Below are 21580 nucleotides of genomic sequence, written 5' to 3' on the forward strand. Positions count from 1 at the left end.
GAAGGAAGGAAGGAAGGAAGGAAGGAAGGAAGGAAGGAAGGAAGGAAGGGAGGAAGGGAGAAATATAGGGAGGTAGGGAGGGAGGAAGGGAGGGATGAAGGAAGGAAGGAAGGAAGGAAAAAAAGCGAGGCAGGGAGGGGAAAACTACAGAAAATTCTCCAAGAATTTAGATGCAAAGATATACATTTATAAATAGAAATTATTCTAAAATTTATATGGAAGAGCAGAAAAATATAAGCTAAAACAATTTTGAAAAAAAAAAAAGAAAGTGTGAGTTCACTCAATTTCAAGGCTTATTATGTAACTTCAGTGATGAAGACTGTATAGGATTGGTGGGAGGGAATTACACATAGATCAATGAAACAGAACAGAAAACCCAGAAAGAGACCCACACAAATATGCCCTACTTATTTTTTAAAAAAATATTGAGGTAAAATTTGCTTAACATAAAATTCATACTTGGACATTTCAAAGCAACAATGTATTCACTTTTAATACATTCATGAAGTTGTGTGACTGTCACCACTATCTAATTCTGTAATATTTTTATCACCCACCCAAAAAACCTTATACCCATTAAGCAGTCACTCGCTGTTCATCCCTTTCCCCAGCCCTTGACAACCACCAATCTGTTTTTTGTTTCTATGGATTTGCCTATTCCAAACATTTCATATATGCAACATTTTGTCTGGTTTCTTTAGTTTTATATAATGTTTTCAAAGTTCATCTATGTTGTAGCATATATCAGTATTCCATTCTTTTTATGGCTAAATTATATTCCACTGTATGACATATGACATTTTGTCAATTCATTAGATAATGACATTTTGGTGTTTTCAATTTTTGGCTAGTTTGAACAATGATTCTAGGAACATGAACTCCATGCACAAGTTTTTGTTTGAAAACCTTCTTTGAAATTTTCTTGGGCATATACCTCAGAGTGGAATTGTCTTTGCTTGATAGTGTTCTTCAATGTAAAAAGCTTTTAATTTCAATGGTCTAATTTTTCTTTCATTGTTTGTGAGTTTGGTGTTTAAGAATTTATTGCAAATCCAAGAGTTTTACAGTTTTAGCTTTTTACACTCAAGTCTGAGTCATTTTGATTTAATTTTTGTATATGGTGTGATGTAGGGGTTCAACTGCATTCTTTTGCAAGTGGATATCCAGTTGTTCCAGCATCATTTGTTGAAAAGACTGTCCTTTCCCCCACTGAATGGTCTTGGCACTCTTGCGGAAAGTCAATTGACCACAGATGTATAAACTTATTCCTGGACTCTCGATTCTACTCTATTAATCTATATGTCCACCCTTGTACCTGTGACACATTGTTTTGTTAGTAACACTGTAAATTTACAGTAAGTTTTGAAATTGGGAAGTGTGAGTCCTCCAACTTTTGTTTCTAAAAATTGTTCTGGCTATTCAGGGTCCCTTGAAATTTCATAGGAATTTGAGGATCACTTGTCTTTTTAAACAAAAAAGGCAGTTGTAATTTTGATAGGAATTAATTGAATCTGTAGACCAATCTGAGGAATACCACTTTCTTAAGTCTTTAAACTGATGAACATGAGATGTCTTTCGATTTATTTGTCTTCTTTAATTTCTTTCAACGATGTTTCTAGTTTTTGGTGCTCACGTTTTCCACTTCCAGCTCATCTAGGCTAATCTGTTCATATACAGTAATTTATAGAATGTTCTTATAATCCTTTTATTTATGTAAGATTGGTAGTAATGTCCTCACTTTTATTTGTGATTATAGTAATTTGTCTTCTCTCATTTTTTCTTGGTCATTCTAGGTAAAGATTTGTCAATTTTGTTGATATTTTCAAAGAACCATTTTTTTATGTCATCTATTCTCCCTATTGTTTATCTATTCTCTATTTCATTTGTTCCCACTCTGATTTTTATCATTTCCTGCCGTCTGCTTGCTTTGGATTTACTTTGCTTTTCTTTTTCTAGTCACTTAAGGTGGAAGATTCAGTGATTGGGCGCCTGGGTGGCTCAGTTGGTTAAGCGACTGCCTTCGGCTCAGGTCATGATCCTGGAGTCCCAGGATCGAGTCCCACATCGGGCTCCTTGCTCAGTGAGGAGTCTGCTTCTCCCTCTGACCCTCTCCCCCTCATGCTCGCTCTCTCTCTCTCAAATAAATAAATAAAATCTTTAAAAAAAAAAAAAAAAGGAAGATTCAGTGATTGATTTGAGATTTTTCTTATTTTTTAATGTAAGTATTGACAGGTATGAATTTCCCTCTGAATTCTGCTTTTGCTACATTCCATAAATTTTGATATTATGTTTCCATTTTCCTCCATCACAAAATATTTTATTTTCTCTTGTCACTTCCTCTTTGACCCATTGGTTGTTTGAGACTGTTTCCTTTGACACATATTTGGGGATTTTCCAGGTTTCCTCCTGCTGTTGATTTATAATTTCATTCCATTGTGGTTGGAGAACATATGTTGTACAATTTCAGTCCTTTTACATTTACTGAGGTTTGTTTTATGGTCTAGCATATGGTCTATCCTGGAGAAGGGTCCATGTGCAGTAGACAAGAACATCTTTTTAAAAACTTTCCCCTGCAAAATACTCTATTAAGAGGATAAAAAGCCATGGTACAGGGAGAAAATATTTTCAAGCCACATATCCCACAAAGTAGTAGTATCTAGAATACATAAAAACTCTCAAAACTCAACAGTAAAAAAAAAAAAAAATCCAATTAGAAAACAAGCATAAGACTTGAACAAACAGTTCCTTGAAGAGATTATACCAATGGTAAATAAGCTCAGTAGAAGATGTTCAACACCATAAGTCATTAAGGAAATGTACATTAAAACCACTATGAGAGATTACTATACACCTATCAGAATGGCTAAAAGAAACAATAGTAAAAACATCTGCCAAAGATCTGGAGAAACTGGATCTCTCATACATTGCTGAGGGCAGGGGTGGGGAATGTAAAATGGTATACAGCTCCTCTGAAAAAAACTTGGCAGTTTCTTAAAACACTACCATCTGACAATTGCATTCCTAGGCAATTATCCCAGAGAAGTGAAGACTTATGTTCACTCGAAATGTCCATAGAAGCTATATTCATAATAGCCCCAAACTGAAAATACCACAGATGTCCTTCAATGGGTGAGTTGTTAAAGACACTGTGGTATATCCATACACTCAGCTTTAGAAAGGGGCAAACTATTGACACATACAATGACCTGAATGAATGTCCACTGAATTATGGTGAGTGAAACAGTTAATCCGGGGCACCTGGGTGGCTCAGTCAGTTAAGCAGCTGGCTCTTGATTTAGGCTCAGGTCAGGATCTCAGGGTCTTGAGATCAAGCCCCACGTCAGGCTCCAAGCTCAGAGGGGAGTCTGCTTGAGATTCTTTCTTTCTCTCCCTCTGCCCCTCCCCACTCTCTCTCTCTTTCTATCTCTCCCTCTCTTTCTCTCATACTTCTCTCTCAAATAAATTAATTTTTTAAAAAAAGAAAACAGCTAATCCCACAAGGTTAAATACCGTATGATTCCAGTCATATAACATTCTTGAAATAACAAAATTACAGAGTTGGAGAATGGATTAGTAGTTGACAGGAATTAAGAAGGGGGTAGTAGCAAGAAGGACAAGTGTGAGCTTATGGGAGGGACAACAGGAGAGATCTTTGTGGCGGTAGAAAAGCTCTGTATCTTGACTGTATCGACATCAATATCCTGATTGTGATAGTTTTGCAAGCTGTTAGCATCTGTAAACTGGCTAAAGGATATATGGGGGATTCCTCTGTATTATTTCTCTCAACTGTACATGAATCTATAAAGAGCTAAAAAAAAGTTTAAATAAAAAAATCTCTATAGCTAACAGCAGGTCTGAATTTAGTTACAAAAATAATAATGCATTCATGTGCAATTTTCATTTCTGATCCAAACTCACTTACATTTCCAATTAAGATTGCTTCTCCCATTTCAGCCAGAAGAATCCAAGATTATCCAGCATTTCAAATACAGGATATGAAGTCCAACTACTCATTCACTGGAAGGTTGTAAATATTTAGGGGGTGAAAAGTGTTTCTTCTCTTTCTGCAAATGCAACTAATAAAAATAGTAATAAAAACATGCACGTTGCATGCGGTTGGGCAAAGAGTCAGCCAAAGGGAGACTTGAATAAATAGAGATGCAGAGGATTATAACAGATTCATAAAGATTAAATTATCAAAAAGGTGTTGGTTTTTCCCCACGTTTGACATGCTTGATTTAAGGTTTTGACTTCCGGGTGCTATATCCTTCCAAAAGGCCTAATGTCAGTTAGAGTTGTGGGTGAAATTTCTCCTGGGAATGAAGACTCATGTAGTTTTGTTTGTTCTGTTTTTTTATTCATTAGTGACCAGTGGAATGCACAGAATTCCACAGAATGGATTAAGATGAGCCCCCAACCCAGCAAAAAAGACACGGTCATCCTTGGCAACAAGCGAATCCCATTTGTATACTGGTGATTTAACTCAGGTCCTCGCATTTGCATGGCTGCTTGTCTCAGGAGAGGTAGCAACTTGAGAAGACACACTCTCTGAACATGAAGCCATTAACACACAGTGCTGTTTTGTCACCAAAGGATGTGGCACTTAATAAAAGGCCACCAGCGCGTTTCCTGCTGTCATGGACTTTGCTTTTCCTTTGCCGTTTTCTTTGCTTCCAGAACATGACACTGTAGTCTCCTCACATTCCATCTTAAAACCCCACCACTAAAACTGCAAGTTTAAGTCCATAAAACCTGAGTTCTGTTTCTAACTTGGTTAATGACTTATTAAACTGTGTGAGGGGTGTAAAGGAGAGAATAGCTTAATTCTTCTGATCCCCAGTTTTCTCGGTGCATAAGATGGCAACTAAACATCGTGCTGGACTTTGGGTAGGAAATTAAAATACAGAGCTGCGTTGATGACCGCCAACTTACGCAAAACTAAACAAAGACTCCCTTTAACCTTGTAACGGGCCAGTCACCCCAGCGAACAATGAGAGACAATGAGTAAATAGAAAATGCTTTTGATATCCCTGCATCAGTACATTTGGGTATAGATTTTTCTGTAATGGGGAAAAAAGAATAGTAAAGCTTATCCTGAAAATGTTTTTCAAATTGATTTTTCAAATACCAAAATAGTTCGTGTCAAATCCTGGCTCCAGGAGCTCAAGGACAATAAGCAACAGATAACCAGTTCATTCATCGCTCCCAGTTGTCCTGCATTCGCCCCAGCCTTTCCCTAAACAAATTATTTTTTTAAATTTATTACTGAAGTATAGTTGACATACAATATTATATTGGTTTCAGGTGGACGACACAGTGATTCGACAATGCTATACATTACATAATGCTCACCACGATTAAGTGTAGTCACTATATAGCATTATTACAATATTATTGACTTATTGACTATATTCCCTATGCTGTACTTTACATCCCTGCAACTTATTTATTTTATCACTTAAAGTTCATACCTCTCAATCCCCTTCACCTATTCCACCCATTCCTCCACCTCTTCCTTGGAAACCACCAGTTTGTTTTCTGTATTTATGAGACTATTTGTTTTCTTATTTGCTCATTTGTTTTGTTGTTTAGAGTCCACATGTAAGTGAAATCGTATGATATTTCTCTTTTTCTGTCTGACTTATTTCCCTGAGCATAATACCCTCAAGGTCCATCCATGTTGTTGCAAGTGGCAAGAGCTCATTCTCTTTTATGGCCGAGTAATATCCCATTTATATATATATCTAAATATATATAAATAGAATATATAAATACATACCTATATTTATATCTATCTATCTATCTATCTATCTATCTATCTACCTATCTATATATATTTTCTTTATCCATTCATCTATCAAAGGACACTTGGGTTGCTTCCATATCTTGGCTATTGTAAATAACACCGTAAACATAAGGGTGCACAAATCTTTTCAAAATAGTGCCAAAAACACCTTCTTTGACAATGCTAAGAAAACCTCCTCCCTGATGACTGTTCTTTATCCATGATAACTTTACATAGAAAGCTAGTGTTCTATCATTCTGGACTGCTCTTAAAAACTGCTTTTTAAAAACTTCATTTCCTACCCATTTACTTTAAAACCGACTAAGAACTTCCTCTTCTTCTTCTTCCCCACACTTCAAAGTATACCTCTCTCCAAAGCCTTCACTGACACTAGGAAAATAAGCTCCAACTCTATAACCTCAAAAACAAATCCTCTCTTTAATGTAACATAGGAAGGCATCACAAATGGAAAAGGAATATAATACATTAAATTACCCTTTTTATCAGATAATAGAATTTTTTCTAATTCTCATGTATGTAATTATTTTTCCATCACTGGTCATTTTTCATCTAAAAAATCTTGAAGGGGAGAATCAATCTACTTAACTGTTTACAGAGAGAAGCAAACACAGCAATCCAGACACGAGAAGTATTATAAACCCTATGTGTGAGTGGTGATTATGGCAGCCTGTTCCCAAAGGGATAAGAAAAAAAAAGAGTATGGCTTCCATGTCCACATTATGTACTAATTTCATTAATCAATTGGTACCACTGTGTACCAAGAAGCAGCAACCATATGTGAAGCCTGGTCCAGGTCTCTTGGCTCTCAGTAAAGTAGGATTAAAGTCAGTCATGGAAATATGCCCCACCTGACCACTGGAATGCTAAGCAATGAGTTTTCACCTAGAGCCTCAAATGCACACATTCCCCAGGACCCAAAGTGGCAGGCCCACAGCCGACTCCATCAGTCACGGGGAGAATGAGAACACACTGACCACCACCAACAATATCCATTCTGAGCATTGGCCGATCACAGGAAAGACCTAAAGTGCTCAGGGTTCTTGGGTTCTTGGGGAGTGAACCTGCATTATACAGAGGCCTTGGATCTACACAATAAATCTCCTGCACTATTGTATATGTGATCCAATGCAATAAAAGAGTTTGCAGATTTAATGTGGATTTAAGAGCTATTTCCTGCCTTCCTTTGTTTGGAAGAAATCAGCCTGATCTCCAACACTTCCCTAAAAGCTGGGGAAGGACACACACTCCCCCACCCTCACTTGCTACAGTGAAAAGGGTTCTGCCCTCCTGCTGTTATTGACTTACACCCCCTGAAACCGTCCATCAACCTGACTCAGTCACAAAGCCTCGCTCTTGCGTGACCTTGAAGTGTAGAGTCAGCAGCCCCAGACAGCCGGGAAGCAGGTGGGCATGTTGGGCTCCTTCCGGCAGGCACATGGTCAACTTCACTACTCTGCACTTTTCAAATTCTTTAACTGCTCAGCAAAATGTAACAGGACCCTGAGTAAAATTATGCACCACAGCATAATGAATAATAAGCTCAAACTAGTGCTATTTGAGAAATTCGCCGCACTGGAGTTCCTCAAAAGCGTCATCCTTCTGGAATATATTTGCATAATAGCTCATCGCCACACCTGAAGTGTCAAACCTTACCCCTGGGTATGTGTGTGAGAGCTTTCTCAACCGTCAGCAAAGCAGCAGGATGGGGCCAAGTTCATCATTAAATTTCTCAGACATAACAGCATTCAGACACAGACCAGAGATTCCAGTTGAGAAAAATCTGAGGCAGAGAAGGTACATGGAAGAACTGGCCTCAGACACGGGGCATGTCGGCCATGGAATCAGAGAAGGCTCAAACTCCCGATCTGCCACTCTGTCCTGGAGGTACCACAGGGGACGCAGGGCACCTCTGGCTTCGAGCCTAGTTAGGACCACAGCATTATGGGAATAAAGGTCGGACCTTCATGCTGTCACTCCCCCAAAATAAAAGGTAGAGAGGACGAGCAAGCCATCATTTGCTTTTATTAGGAACCTTTGGATTTCAAGTGATGGAAAACCCAACTGGAAATGACTTAAGCAAAATAAGGAACTCGCTGGCTCACACAGCCCGAAGCTCCATCAGGCCTAGCGGGACCCAGGGGCGAGGGTGTGTCATCAGGAATCACTCTCCGTGTACCGTGGCCCTGCATTCCTCGGTGTTTGCTGAATCCTCAGACCGGTCTCGCTTTGTGGGGATGAGAAGGCTGCGAGCAGCATTTGGCCTGCGTCCCACACCACCATGGAGGCTAGGGGGAAAGAGAGGATCAGCCTTCCCTGCTTGACTCCCTGCCCCGAGGCCCCAGAACTCACTTGGGCCAGGCAGAATCAACAGATCTCTGGGACTCTGGTGTGAATTCTGTCTTCTATTGCCTTGGCCCTTTGGCCATAGTGTCACTTGCTTGTCTGTTTCTTACCTGAGGCCTAAAGTCCAGAGAAACATTGTACACAGAGCTAAGTTTCAGCAGAGGGAGGTAAAATCCCAGGCAGGTCCTGCGCGGGCTGTAGGTTCTCAGTCAGCCCCAAGTCCTAGCCCTTTGGCTGAGCTTCACGGACACTGAACTCTTGAGCTCCTTTTGGCTTCTCAGTCTGCCTTGACACCTTCCTTTTATCATCAAGGAACAAGAGTGTTCCTTGCTGGTATCTCCTTACTTCTGTTCCTTTTGGAAAGTTTGGGACTTGGTCCATATTCCTACCCTGGCTGCACCCATGAGTCCCAGCACCCACTGTTTTCCCAGACGTGGCCCTGCAGTGGCTGAGCTATGTTAACCCCAAAACACGTCTCTTTTATCAGTGATTCTTAAGCATTTTTAAATTACTTTAAAATTCTCGAACTTATATGTGCTCCCAGACAACCCTGCATTGTCTCTTCTGTGGAGGGAGATTCCCAAAGACCTACCATTAGCTCCTAGGAAAAGTGAGGGGCTTTTTTTCATTCCTTTCACAGATGTTTGGAGTTACTGAACACCCTGGAAAATTAAGAGCAAGTGATGGCTTCCAAGAGGAATTTTCTGGATCAGCCATTTAAAAAGAAAATTGCATCTTTAATTAGTTTGACCACCTTTCTGGGCCTGAGATTTTATTCAGGACAGCAGGTGGTTCCTGAGTGCCCATGAAGCCGCATTTCTGCTCTTATCTCATGGCTCCAGACCTGGAAAGGAGGCTCACATTGTCGGTGATCACAGATTTCCCAGTGTGAGAGGTCCCATGCTCACAGCTCTAGCAGGGCTGGAGGCAGCAGGCCACACCGGAGGGGTACCCCACACGCCTCCCGGCTTGGGCTCTGGAGCTGCTGAGAGCCGGCCGGGTAACCATACACGACCAGGACCCGTGAAGGAGGCAGCCCTGCTGAGAATGGCCGCACCGTGGCCCCCGGACTAAAAGAAGCCACTTCTGCAGTCAGGCACACTCAGGGAAGGGGCCTCGGGGCCTGGGCTGCCCTGCCTGTCCTTCCAGCCTGGCTCCTCCTCTGAACGGGGCTCTTGGGAGGGCACCTCTTTCCTGTCCCAAGCGAGCCCTTTAACTGGCATTCACTGAACCGTCTATAGTGTGGGAGGCATTTGAGAGGGCTCGGGACATAACAGAAAGTGCTCAAGGCTTGGAATAAGACCAGACCTGGTTTAAAGTCTTGGCTTGGCCACTGACTTGTTCTGTGACCTTGGGCAAGTTATTTAACTTCCTGGGTTTCCCTTTTCTGATCTGTGAAATGAGGAAAATGAAATTCTACTTCCAGACTAGTTATACAGGCGAGAATGAATATATTTGGGAAGGTGAGCAGGTGTTCAGTAAATACAAAAACGAGAACCAGTACTGCCCTATTGTACTACTATTACTAATTGCAAATTTTAATTATAGTGCTCCATTTTTTTTTTTTTTAAGATTTTATTTATTTGCGAGAGAGAGAATGAGAGACAGAGAACATGAGAGGGAGGGAGGGTCAGAGGGAGAAGCAGACTCCCTGCCGAGCAGGGAGCCCGATGCGGGACTCGATCTTGGCACTCTGGGATCATGACCTGAGCCAAAGGCAGTCGCTTAACTGACTGAGCCACCCAGGTGCCCATATAGTGCTCCATTTTACTATCAACCCATAAGCCAAATAAGCTTGCTGCTTTGCATTTGAGAAAAAAAAAATGCCTTTTGAGAAACTCCATGCTTTGCACAAAGATCTTATAAACCATGCTTAAAATAGCTCAGTGGGTAGAGAACATCCAGAAAAATCTTCCCCATTGTGAAAAGGTAAAAAATAAAATGTGACGTTGAGAACTTCTCTCTTTGATGGCCTTGCCCAAGTCAGGCACCCATGGACTTGTCCTAGTACATCCTCATTAACAAACCATGCGTGAAGACAGAGATGGTGGCGGGTCTGTAGAGAGTGAAAGTGAGGGGCTGGAGAGATGATGAACAGCATCATTGAAATGGACCTCTATGGACTGGAATATTAAAGCCGATGGGTCAAGAGTTGGTAAAGGAAATGTAAATTCTTTTCTTTTCTTTTGAAGATTTCATTTATTTATTTGAAAGAGAGCAAGCAAGCACAAGCAGGCAGAGGGGCAGAGGAAGAGGGAGAAACAGACTCACCACTGAGCAGGAAGCCCAATGAGGGGCTCGATCCAAGGACCCCGGAATCATAACCCAAGCCGAAGGCAGACACTTAACCGAATGAGCCACCCAGATGCCCCGGAAATGTAAATTTCTGATTTTCATTTAACCACACACACATAAGATTGGGATGATGAAGGCCTGGCTTGGCAACACTTTAGTAAAATAATTGAGAGGTTTCAGATTTTAGAAGGCATGAATGAGAGCAGAACATCTGGCTCACAGGAAGTCACATCTACTGCGAGCTGAGTAGATGACATCTGGAACAGGCTAGAGGGGAGGGTTAGAGACAGCCCAGTAAACATCTGGATGAGGGCTGCGGGTAATGCCTGACGTCTGGACCATTTCAAAACATAGTTAGTGCTGTTTAGCCTGAAAGAGGGCCGTGAAGGGAGAGATACATAGGAGGCACGAGGATGCCGGTTGCTCGGGCAGTAGCACATGTATCCAGGGAATTGTGGCATCCAGGTGAGAACACAAGGAACAGATCCAGCACAGTGAAGAGCCCACAGCTGTGGCAGACAAAGCTCACCCAGGGCTGCCTAAGAAGGCACAGGGCCGCTCCACCCAGAGTCGAAGAGGCTGGAGAACTCCCTTCCATGAACAGCACAGGGGGAGTCTATAATTCCAAGGGTCCGCTTCTGTATTCCAAACCCATGAAGGCACTGGGAAATAACACAGTAAGATTCACGGGAGCCCATGGAGACTAGTTGAAATATTTGGATCATATAGTCTGTCGTTTGATAAACCACAAAATTGTGACGCTTTAGAGATGTTTTTCAACTCAGGCTGCTGTGTTGCTCAAAGAACAGGACCAGGCTCTGTGACGGGGTAAGGCATCAAAATAAACACAGCGCTTAAAGGTGAAGACTGATATTTAAGGGGTGCGTGACAGCGCGCTGTCTGTGGATTTGATGTTACATGCTCTGTACTTGTGTCCTTTCACCGGTTGGTATGATTGTGCTCTGCCATTTCAGAAAGGATTTCAGATAGGTTGTAAGGACATATAAAATATGTCTAGACATAACTGAATTAAAAGTCAAATGAGAGAAGATAGAAATATAGGTAAGGAGAACAAAATGCGGACAGGATTAAGGACGCACAGAGAGCCAGTCAACCCATTTTACAGAAGAGTTAACTGAGGCTCACAGACTGAATAATTTCCCAAACACCTAACCAAGAATATGGGCTGGGACTTTAATTGAGATCTGACAGACTATAAATCTCACACTTTCTGACGTCCTACCACTGCCTCAGGGAGAGCTGAGGATTAAGTAATGCTGATTATCTTCTTGCTAACTAGGGTGGGACCACGGACACTGGAATACAGAGTTGGATGTTTTTGCAGACTAATCACATAAAGTGACTCCTACTGGTTAAAGCCTAGCACAGTGCCCTCGCGTAGATGCTTAATGCTCATTTGTGGAGAAGGATAATGCCCAGAATGATTTAACATTTTGTTTTATTTTTAAAGATTTTATTTATTTGAGAGAGAGACAGAGACAGCACTAGCGGGGGCGGGGGGTTGGAGGAGGAGAGGGACAAGCAGATTCCCTACTGAGCGCGGAGCCCGTGTCGAGGGGCTCGATTCCAGGACCCCAGGATCATGACCTGAGCCACCCAGGCGCCTCCGATTTAACATTTTAAAACCAATCTGGAGAATCTGATAGAAATGTAACCACCATGAAAGCTATACTTGTCTTTCAGATAGCTGTTCTATGCATCTCCTCATAGCGATGGTATTTTACATCTTATACAAGACTTCTGATCTATCCAAACAAACTCATTATTAATGGAACCCTTCATTCATTAGGGCTGAAGACAGTCAACTCCTTTAGGACCAAGATATTTGCTGAGATAACCAAAAATACGAATCAATACTTTATAGCCTAAACATTTGTTTCACGTTAATGACAAAGTTTGGTTATTTAGTGATTGTTTATATATAAGGAGAAGGGTGATATATCATAATATCAGAATTTGTTTCTAAAGCTTTTAAAATACTCTGACATAAGGGGATTTACACACACAAGGCACTATTATTATAGTGCATTTGTTGTCCTTGCCTGTAATTTAAGTGGGGACCCAAGGCAGAGCTCATTAAGACAGATTTTAAAGCCCTTATTAATCAAGAGAACATCAGTTTAACAGTGAACTTAGATTTCCTTTCCCTTTTACACAATATTGTGGGACTTAATCCACTTAAGAAATAGAGAACACTTACTATGTGCGTGGCCCCTTAGGGACACAAGATGAAAAAGAAACAAGTCCAAACTTGGAGACAAGTATAGTCTATGCCAACCCTGGGTAGAATTTGCTGATGGCCACAAGGCAAATTTATCTTCCAAAGACAGCTGCTATAATACCTCTCATCCCAAAGGCCTTCCTGAGCCTTACCACTCCTACATCAAGAGGTGGAATCTGGGTGGGTGTGGATGGATGGGAAATGGGGTTGGGGAAGGGGAGGACGGTTTAGTGAAGGACACAGCCCAAGGCAAGGCTTGGGATGAAAAATCCACAATATGTGAGGTATGACAGAACGTTTTGGGAAATAGGCTGGAAATTGAGATTAAGACTGAGGAGGGTCTGTATCTGTGCTGTCCAGTGTGGTAGTCTCTAGACACATGTGACTATTGAAATTTATTTCATTACAATTAAATAGAAGAAGTAAAAATTCAGGGGGCGCCTGGGTGCTTCAGTCAATTATGTGTCTGACTCTTGATTTCGGTTCAGGTCATGATCTCACGATCTCATGAGATCGAGCCCCACGACGGGTGCCTGGCGGGGCATGGAACCTGCTTAAAATTCCGTCTCTCCCTGTCCCTCTGCTCCTCCCCTCCCTGGTTCTCTTGCTCTAAGGAAAAAAAAAAAAAAAAAGTAAAAATTCAGTTCCTCAGTCACAGTAGCCCCATTTCAAATGGTCATCAGCCACACATGGCCAGTAGAGCTGCCATATTGGATGGTGCAGGTGCAGAGCATCTCCAACAATGCAGAGCTCCTTACTGGATAGGGCTGCTCCATGTAGTATTTCTTCTTCTCCTCAGGCAGCTTGAGCCACCAGAGGCCTTTGAGACAGCATGGAACCTGTTGCTATATGTGCAGAACGGACAAGAGTGCGGTGGAGTCAGGAGGGCAGAGGACACGTGTTGGGGAATAGGAAGCCTGTGGATTTCAAGACAGCCCAGAGGGGGAAAACAGACCGGTCATACTTACCAGGTGGCTGGTGATTTACTTATCAGTTTCTTCGGGTATTAAAATGGTTTCATGGGGCACCTGGGTGGCTCAGTCGGTGAAACATCTGACTTCAGCTCAGGTCAGGATCTCAGGGTCCTGGGATCAAGTCCCGCATCAGGCTCCCTGCTCAGTGGGGAGTCTGCTTTTCCCTCTCCCTCTGCCCTCCCACTGCTTGTGCTGTCTCTCTCTTACTTTCTCTCAAATAAATAAATAAAAGCTTTAAAAACTTTAAAATATATATATATAAAATGGTTTCATTACAGTGCTGGGCTAACTGGAGACTTGCAGAAACAAAGCCAGCTTTCGAAGCCTGGACAGAAAGCCTGGAGGCCTGGGACGGGTGGCAAGCAAGGCAGGAGGGGTGGCAAGGGAGAGGAGGCCCAGGAGAGGGGACCGCCCCCGAGGGCACTGGCCGCAGCCCAGGCCGGGGGTGGCGTGCCGGGGTACCCACTGGCAGCACATGCCCACCGCACCTCCAGAGGAAGAGTTTCTTTGATTGGCCTTTGGAAGTGAGGGGACAACTAGTAAACAACCACACAGAATCAATGGCCCGGTAATCCAGTGCTCCTTTGTGGGCAGTGGAGCAGGGAGAGATGCTCTCAGGCAAGAAAGTGAGCAGTCATTAGCATTTGAAATAAAAGCCAACAGTTTAAGATAGTTACAATGAGCTTTCCAGAGCATTTGCCGGGATCCAGATGAGATTTCCTGCCATTTCCTTTCCTGCTACCCACCTCTTACTGTCCTGAATCCCATCACTGATCTTTTAAGCAGCCAGGCACCGGGCTCTGTATTCTGATGATTAACACAAGGTGACCAGCCTGGGTTTTGCATCAGGAACTTTTTCCCCCAGCGGGACTGAACATTTTCTCCAACTTGGCTCCTTCAGCGAGACCTCGTAGAGGCTGGACAGCCTCATCCATGCCCGAAGAGCCTGATGCCCCTCCCCACCCGCAGCCAGGCCCAGCGAAAGCAGACCCCTCCCACACGTAACAGTGCTGAACTGGGGACATAATGGCTCACAACAGAATCAATTATTTGTGACACTGAGTAAGGAAATGGGAAGCCTGCTCTAGAGGCCCATACACGTAAGTAACCCACAGAAGCTGACAGTTCAAGTACCATACTGAATCCTGCAAGTGAGGAAACTAAGTAAGCAAACACAGAACACCAGAAGCATCTTGCTCCGCACGGGTGTTAGGACGCCGCCCTGCACTTAAACCTCCCCACAGAGCTCGTCCATTCCCCCTTCCTGCCGGGGACACTTAAAACCCTTTCCAGCTCAATGGGGATGCATCTTGCTTAGGTCAGATTCCAGGCCAGAAAGACTGGCCCCTAACTTAACTGAGACTAGGAGACACAAAGGAATCTTTTAACTAATGAACCAGTTGAAACAATCTTGCACTTTCCTGCATCGTTAAGAGCAATGGCATTGCCAGTCCTCTTATTTACAAGTGTAAACGTGGTTTTCAGAGCTCCAAAAAGATACCCCAAATTGTCTTCCCCTAAAGAAACTTAAAGTACCAAGTCAGTGCCTGTCATTTTCTTTTACTCTCTGGCTCTGTAAATATGCACGGCATCTCTTTAAACAAACACGGAAGAGGACTCGCGCCTCTGTGCAAAATTTCACACAGGTCCTTGTTGTCCTGCCCAAATCCCACCCCTCGTGAATATGAGGAACCTGCCAGGAACCCACATGGTCTCCCCACCGCTTCCCGGCCTCCCGGCACTGGCCCCACAGGGAGCACTCAGGTTCGATTAGTTCTCCCCCAGGGCACCCCTAAATGTGAGCTTGCCGGATGCGCTGGACGTAGTCATGGTAAACACCTGTCAGCGTGGGTCGAGGGGGAACGGGGACTTATATGCAGAGCAGTCAGAGAAGAATCACAGGGGCGCAGGCTCACATGGGGTCTATGTATATTAACCCATTTTCTCCTCACAGCAAGTCTGTGAAGTAGGTCCCTTCATTTTGCCCCCATTTTACAGAAGAGGAGAGAGAGGCCTGAGATCGCCAGCATTAAGTGGTAGAGGTGAGATGTGAGCCCAGGCAGGTGGGCACCCCAGGCTGAGTTTTAATCACCATCTCCTTCTGCCTGTCCCACAAGGGTGTGCATTTTACGTTGAAGGGGAGAAACAGAAACCACAGCCCTCCTCCATTAATGGTGTCTTGTATAAGACATAAAGAGCACATCGTCAAGGGCCAGAGTCGTGCAAAATGCAGACATACTGCTGAGGGCGGATTGGGGTTTATGGGGCTCAGTGCAGGGAAGGTTATAAGTTACCAGGAGGAGTTCTGGAATAAAAGTCCACCTCCTCTGCCCCAGCTGCAGATGGGCCAGCTCACCAGCCTTCCCTTCCACCACCTGTTCGAAGAGGAGTTCTGGAAAATTACTTAGCGGACGATGACTCCACCTTCACACCTTCCCTCAAGAAGTAACTGCCCCCACTCCATCACTGTTTGCTGGAGGAAATTGATGACCAGCCAGTCCACACAGTCAAGAAAATACATAAATCATCTTCTACAAGTTTAATGGCACTCTAGAAAACCCGGTGTTCTCCCTTATGTTGAGTTGTGAAGCGTGCACACTTGCACGCGACACGCATATTTAGGATACTCACAGAAGGTACTGTGGAGAGAGGACACGTGCCATCCAGGGGCAATCTCTGCCAAGCAAAAGGGGCGACATGGGCTCCCTCAAAACCCTTTCTGAGGGCAATTGCAAATACTCAGCAGTGTCAACTCATTTTTCCTTCATGACCAGTGAAACCCGGACTGGTACCCGACTGCAAATCTGCGATCAGGCCCATTCGGTCCGGAGCCCGGAAGCCCCCCGGGCTGAGCAGTGAGTGGAGGGAGCCCCCAGGGGATACGTTCAGTGCCCAGCCAGTGAGGCATAAAGTCTGAACCTTGACATGGAGGAAGGTCAAGGAGCATCCAGAAGCATGAATTTTAGCAAAAGAACATTAGCATCAACTTTGGGATCTTACTTGTAGTTTTTCTCCCAGAATTTCACTGGTCTAACATAGGAGGTGATGAAAATGACACTCCCGAGGAACGGGCTCAGTGGAGTAGAGAAGATGGAGGTGACAATCGTCTGAAAGAAAAGTATGGCGGAATCTGAGAATTTTGAGTTAAGGCAAAAAAACCCACAAACCATTTTTTTTTATTGTTATTATATATCGAAATACTATTTCAGCTTTTGACTCGTTTATATGAAAGCTGTTTTCTCACCAAGGAAAGAAAGGAGGGCATGTACTTGATCTCTCTGTGTATGGAGTCAGGAATATAAAACTTTCAGTAGGATCCTGCTAGGTCTTGTTTCGCCAGCGTGAAAACCAAGTGCTTCTCATAAAAATCCCAGCGGTCTCAGGGTGATTTATGGCAAAGATTTAATATTTCAGGTTTGAAAAAAACCTCTTTTTACTAGGGTATCATTAGCAGAACAAAACGCACTGTGCTACATTTACTAAAGTATTAAGTAGCTTTATAAATAATTAAAATTAAATTACACTTTTTAGAAGAAATGAATAGCATTGTGTGAGAAGGTAGCATCTCTGTTTCTCAAAGACTCTTTCCTCACTATTCAAAAAAATATTCTTTGTGATATATTGAACACCAACGGCTCAAGTCATGTCTGGTTTATAAGCTAAAACTGTAGACACATGAAGTCACAGCATGTTGCGCTCTGTATGGGTTTCTCACTTACTGGTGGGACTCACTTTTACACACCCTGGTTGATCAGAAACATAATTGTCCAATATTAAAATTAGTACTGCTGCCATATTTGGATGAAAACCAATGAATTGATCTCTAGAAATCTGAGAGGGTGCCTGACACAGACAGGAAGACTCTATGTGTCATTGCCAATCAGGACATAGAAGCGACCCAGGCGTCCAGATGCTTTTATATACTCTCAGCCATGTGCTGGGGAGGGGTGGCTGTGGGGACCTCACCGCCCGTTTACATGTAAATCCAGAAAAGGAGAGCCTTGTGCTGTCATAGGCATATCCCCAGGTATTTTCACAGACTTAAGCTCAGAGTTTTGCTTCAGGAATAACTGTGTCTTTATTTTATTTTATTCTTTTCAACTTGCTATTTACTTCCAAGCAACTTCAGGAGTGAAATGACATATCCTCCATTAATAATCCATTCCGGTGTTGAATTGTTTGGGTAGCAAAAAGATCTCTATGGTGCTACAATTTAAATCCAATTCCTTTTATTTTGACCTCGGTTCACACGGAGAGCTACAGAACAATGAGCTACCATGGGATCTATTATCACCCATCTGTTTTCTCTTCATTGGAAAGCTGAAAATATCTAAATACCTGGGTTACAAAACACACCAAATTAACCATGCCCCTTGTCTCAGGAAGAAAAGAGAACTGCATGGGGGATGTCATGGAGTAAAGGTACTGAAAAAACGTGAGAAGGCAGAGCCACAGGGGGATTTCTCCGATGGGAGGAGGGCAGGAGGGCACTGGGGGGTTTGCAGAAAAACCAGGACAAAGCCGCACAGACCTGGGGCTGAGCAGGATGCTAGAGAGACTGGCCCTGCTCTTCTTTTCAATTCTACGTATTTCCCCAAAGATTATGTTGTCCATTTTTTAAATGCCAGAAACAATTAGCCAGAAGTTAAGTCAGGAAAGCAGTGCAAAGCTGTAAATGAAGTTCAATGGGGTAGGAAAGGAAATAAGGTTTAACAGGTCTGAGGTAGGGCAGAAGTGAATAGGTGGCTTCAGAGGTTATTTTATTTAGGGGAAGATCAATAAAGAAATACAGCACGCTCAGGGCAAATATAAAAGCCTGTCGGTATAACTGCTCAGACAACGCCGAGAAGCGGGGACTCCTGAGAGCCCGCACATGGAGCCCTCTTTGTTTCTTACCCACAGGGAGAGGGTGACTCTGTCAAAAGCTTCCATTAGCGTACATTTAAAATGAAAACATCTCTGTCAGTCCTCAAAGTTAAAAACAAACCATGTGAAGCTCAAAAGGACATACCAAAGAGAAATTCTGCAACCTTCCCAATATACACATTTAACAGAGATAATCTGGCTGCGTCTGTAATTACTAGAACACAGTGGTCTTGCATGGTCTCTACACATAGTAAAAGGGTGAGCATTCTCATCCGTCCCTGGAGGCTACAAGCTCAGAAACTAAAAGAGGCTACCGAGGGAGAAAACATGCTAGTACTGGAAAAAGCAATTTACTAAACAGTGCCCTGCTGGCCTGAACGCTAATTCAGTTCCAAAATGGAGCAAATTAGTCCCTTCCTGATGCCAGGATTGAACCCACAGCTTCTTAATAGAGTGATAAAATAATTAACATTTCAAAATTAGTCAAGATCCAGGCCTGGCGCTTAGGAACCTCATAGCTTTGTCTTGACGGCATATACATCCGCTTTTCTAAACTATGATCTCATTATATTCTGAATGGTATAATGCTGGCTTCCAGATAACACATATCTACTTTTACAACTAGTCAAGGATGGGAAGGTGCCCTGGGATAAGGGGGAGGGGGGTGACGGGTCCTGTTAGCTGTCACATAACTGCAGTGGTCAGGCTCCGAGGTCACTTTGAAGGCTCTGTATCTCAGGAGAAGGGAAAACGTGGATGTCACTATCCTGGGCAGTTTTGGGAACAAAGCACGGTGATTGATCAAGTGTTCTAAAACAGAGCCATCAGACGCCCAGTGAAATCTACATCTCAAATGTTCAATTTCTTGAGAATGAGTCACCCACCAAGAAAGCACTTAGATTTAATATGCACCGTGTGCAATCTGAGGTGGATACTAATGCCGTGTTTATTCTTATAGGAGATATTAAGTGCCAGACATGAAGTGCTTGTGTGTGAACCCTCAGCACACAAACAGGTCAGGTAATTGAAAGTGATGGCTCCCAGGAGGGTCTTAACTCAGCTGTGGAACCATAAGGAGTAATTAGTATCGCTGAACTCACCTAACAAGGCATAAATAGGCACAAGAAATGCTACAGATCTGCATGGGACCAAAGTTAGGATAAAATTGGGAATCATAAACTTCAAGTTTCACATTCTTTGTGCAACTCCTGAACCACAAATTTGCATCATCCAGTAGTTTTCATTTAATAAACAGGCTGTAAACTCTAGATAGGATGCCTGAGACACACTTCAGAAATAAATAACAATCACCTCTCTTTCAGCTCACTGTCTTTGTTTTAAAGGACTCTTTAGAAAAACCAAAATTACTGGTATTGTAGAAAATGATTGCAGTTAAAGGGGAAAAAATCGTGTAAGAGCTCACACTCTTGCAATTTTTTTTCCTTAGCTTGTTCTGCCAAATAACCTTGAAACACTTCAGCAATATCAATGCAGGTCTAAGAATAGGAGCACAGAACAGCGTGCATTGTACGGCCAGCTCCTGGTATGCTTAAAAAGATGCTTTTAAACAGAGGAGTCTGGAGAAGGGCATTGTTAAAAGCCTAGAATATGTTATCCTTTAACAATTAATCCCACGTATGTTTCCATGCCTGTACAAGAAGTTCAGGTCCGAGACTATTCATGAATCGTCTTAATGAGCCTTGTGTGGACATCGTATGGAAGGAAGCTATAGAACTGGGGGTCACACATGCCAGTGGGGTAAGGATCCTGGGCAGGCTTTTGAAGATGAACATTCCAGGATCCACCCCCTGAAATGTGATTTTGAAAGTATGTGTTGGGCTCTGGGATTTCGTTAAACAAGCTTCTCCAGGGATTCCCATACAAGTAGTTCCCGAAACACACTGTGGAAAGCACACATTTAGGAGGTATAAATGAGGTGGGAAGGAAAGCCTTTGAGGGCAAATTTTAGGCCTGAGTCAAGGATATTTTTGTCTAATCTCTCTCCCTTCAAGAGTATTTTTTATTAATCTCTCTCTCTCCACTTACGCACACACCCCACACACAACTTACCTGTGTCAAAGTGATCCCTACAAGGAGTATCTCAAGTTTGTTTTGAAGTAAATTAAAACTAATTATCATTATGGCAACACTTAAAAACAGACAAAGAAACCAAAAGAACCTACAAACGGTAAAACTAGGCTTCTTGGCTGAGAGCAGCTACAAAACAAAACCATCTATTAGTTTTTTCGTCTTTAGAAGACTTTGGGTAATTCTATGTGTATCTAATTCTGAGTTTTGACTATTACTCAAGTATATGATTACCAAACTCTATCCTAATATAGTGTTAGATAATCTATAATAGTATATCAGAGCCATTAGCCCTATCCACCATGTTTAATAATAGCAGATCGATTTACACTATTTTGCACAAGTCAACTGAACCATTTAAGCAGTAACTTTCTAAGACAGGATATCTTAATACAGATCTGGGCATGGGAAATGGAAGAATCAGAGAAAAAGTAATCCTGGATATGCATTAGGAAGCAGGAAGAGTTCAAAATTAAGCAACATCTTTTAAGGCTAAGTGGCCTAAGGGGAATCCAAAGTGGCTCCCCACGTCCCCATTAAAATGTAATCTTAAAGACTTTCAAATCTTTTCATTGCCAGGGTTCAATGAAAAGCTTGCATCCATAAAATGTGACTCTCAGCTCGTGGGTGAAAATAGAAGCCCAAAGGATACGAGGGACGGCAAAGAGCTGAGCAAACACGTGAAATGAAGAACCCCAAGCCATCTGCCAAGGAGCCACGTACGTCATGACGAACTGTAACTTGTGAAGCAGTTCCCCGAGCTGAAAGCAGAAGGAAAAGATTCATCAGAGACAACAACAGACAACCGGGCTGGCAGCTGAGTCAAGGTCACTTACAGCCAGGAGGGCAGAGTGGTGGAGCTATTGTTCTCCCTCCTGCTCTTACCTTCCTTTGTCCTATGCGCCAGGCAGCTGTTTTGGGAAATTTTAAAACAGACCCAAAATGGTCTGAGTGGTTCCTGTCCCC

At 42.8% G+C, this 21580-nt stretch overlaps 1 protein-coding gene across 1 annotated transcript in view; it reads right to left on the bottom strand.

The window, feature by feature from the left end:
- The window catches only part of PCNX2 (pecanex 2), a 305854-nt gene that overhangs the window by 65147 nt on the left and 219127 nt on the right, over positions 1-21580 (bottom strand). The window contains exons 22-23 of the mRNA XM_035008472.1: positions 21267-21375; positions 16661-16790 (exon numbers count right to left, since the gene is read on the bottom strand). Coding sequence (XP_034864363.1) covers positions 16661-16790; positions 21267-21375 — 239 coding nt within the window. The remainder of the gene's footprint in view (positions 1-16660; positions 16791-21266; positions 21376-21580) is intronic.

This window comes from Mirounga leonina, unplaced genomic scaffold (assembly GCF_011800145.1).
Source record: "Mirounga leonina isolate KUSES-001 unplaced genomic scaffold, KU_Mleo_1.0 Mir_152, whole genome shotgun sequence".
Lineage (NCBI taxonomy): Eukaryota > Metazoa > Chordata > Mammalia > Carnivora > Phocidae > Mirounga > Mirounga leonina.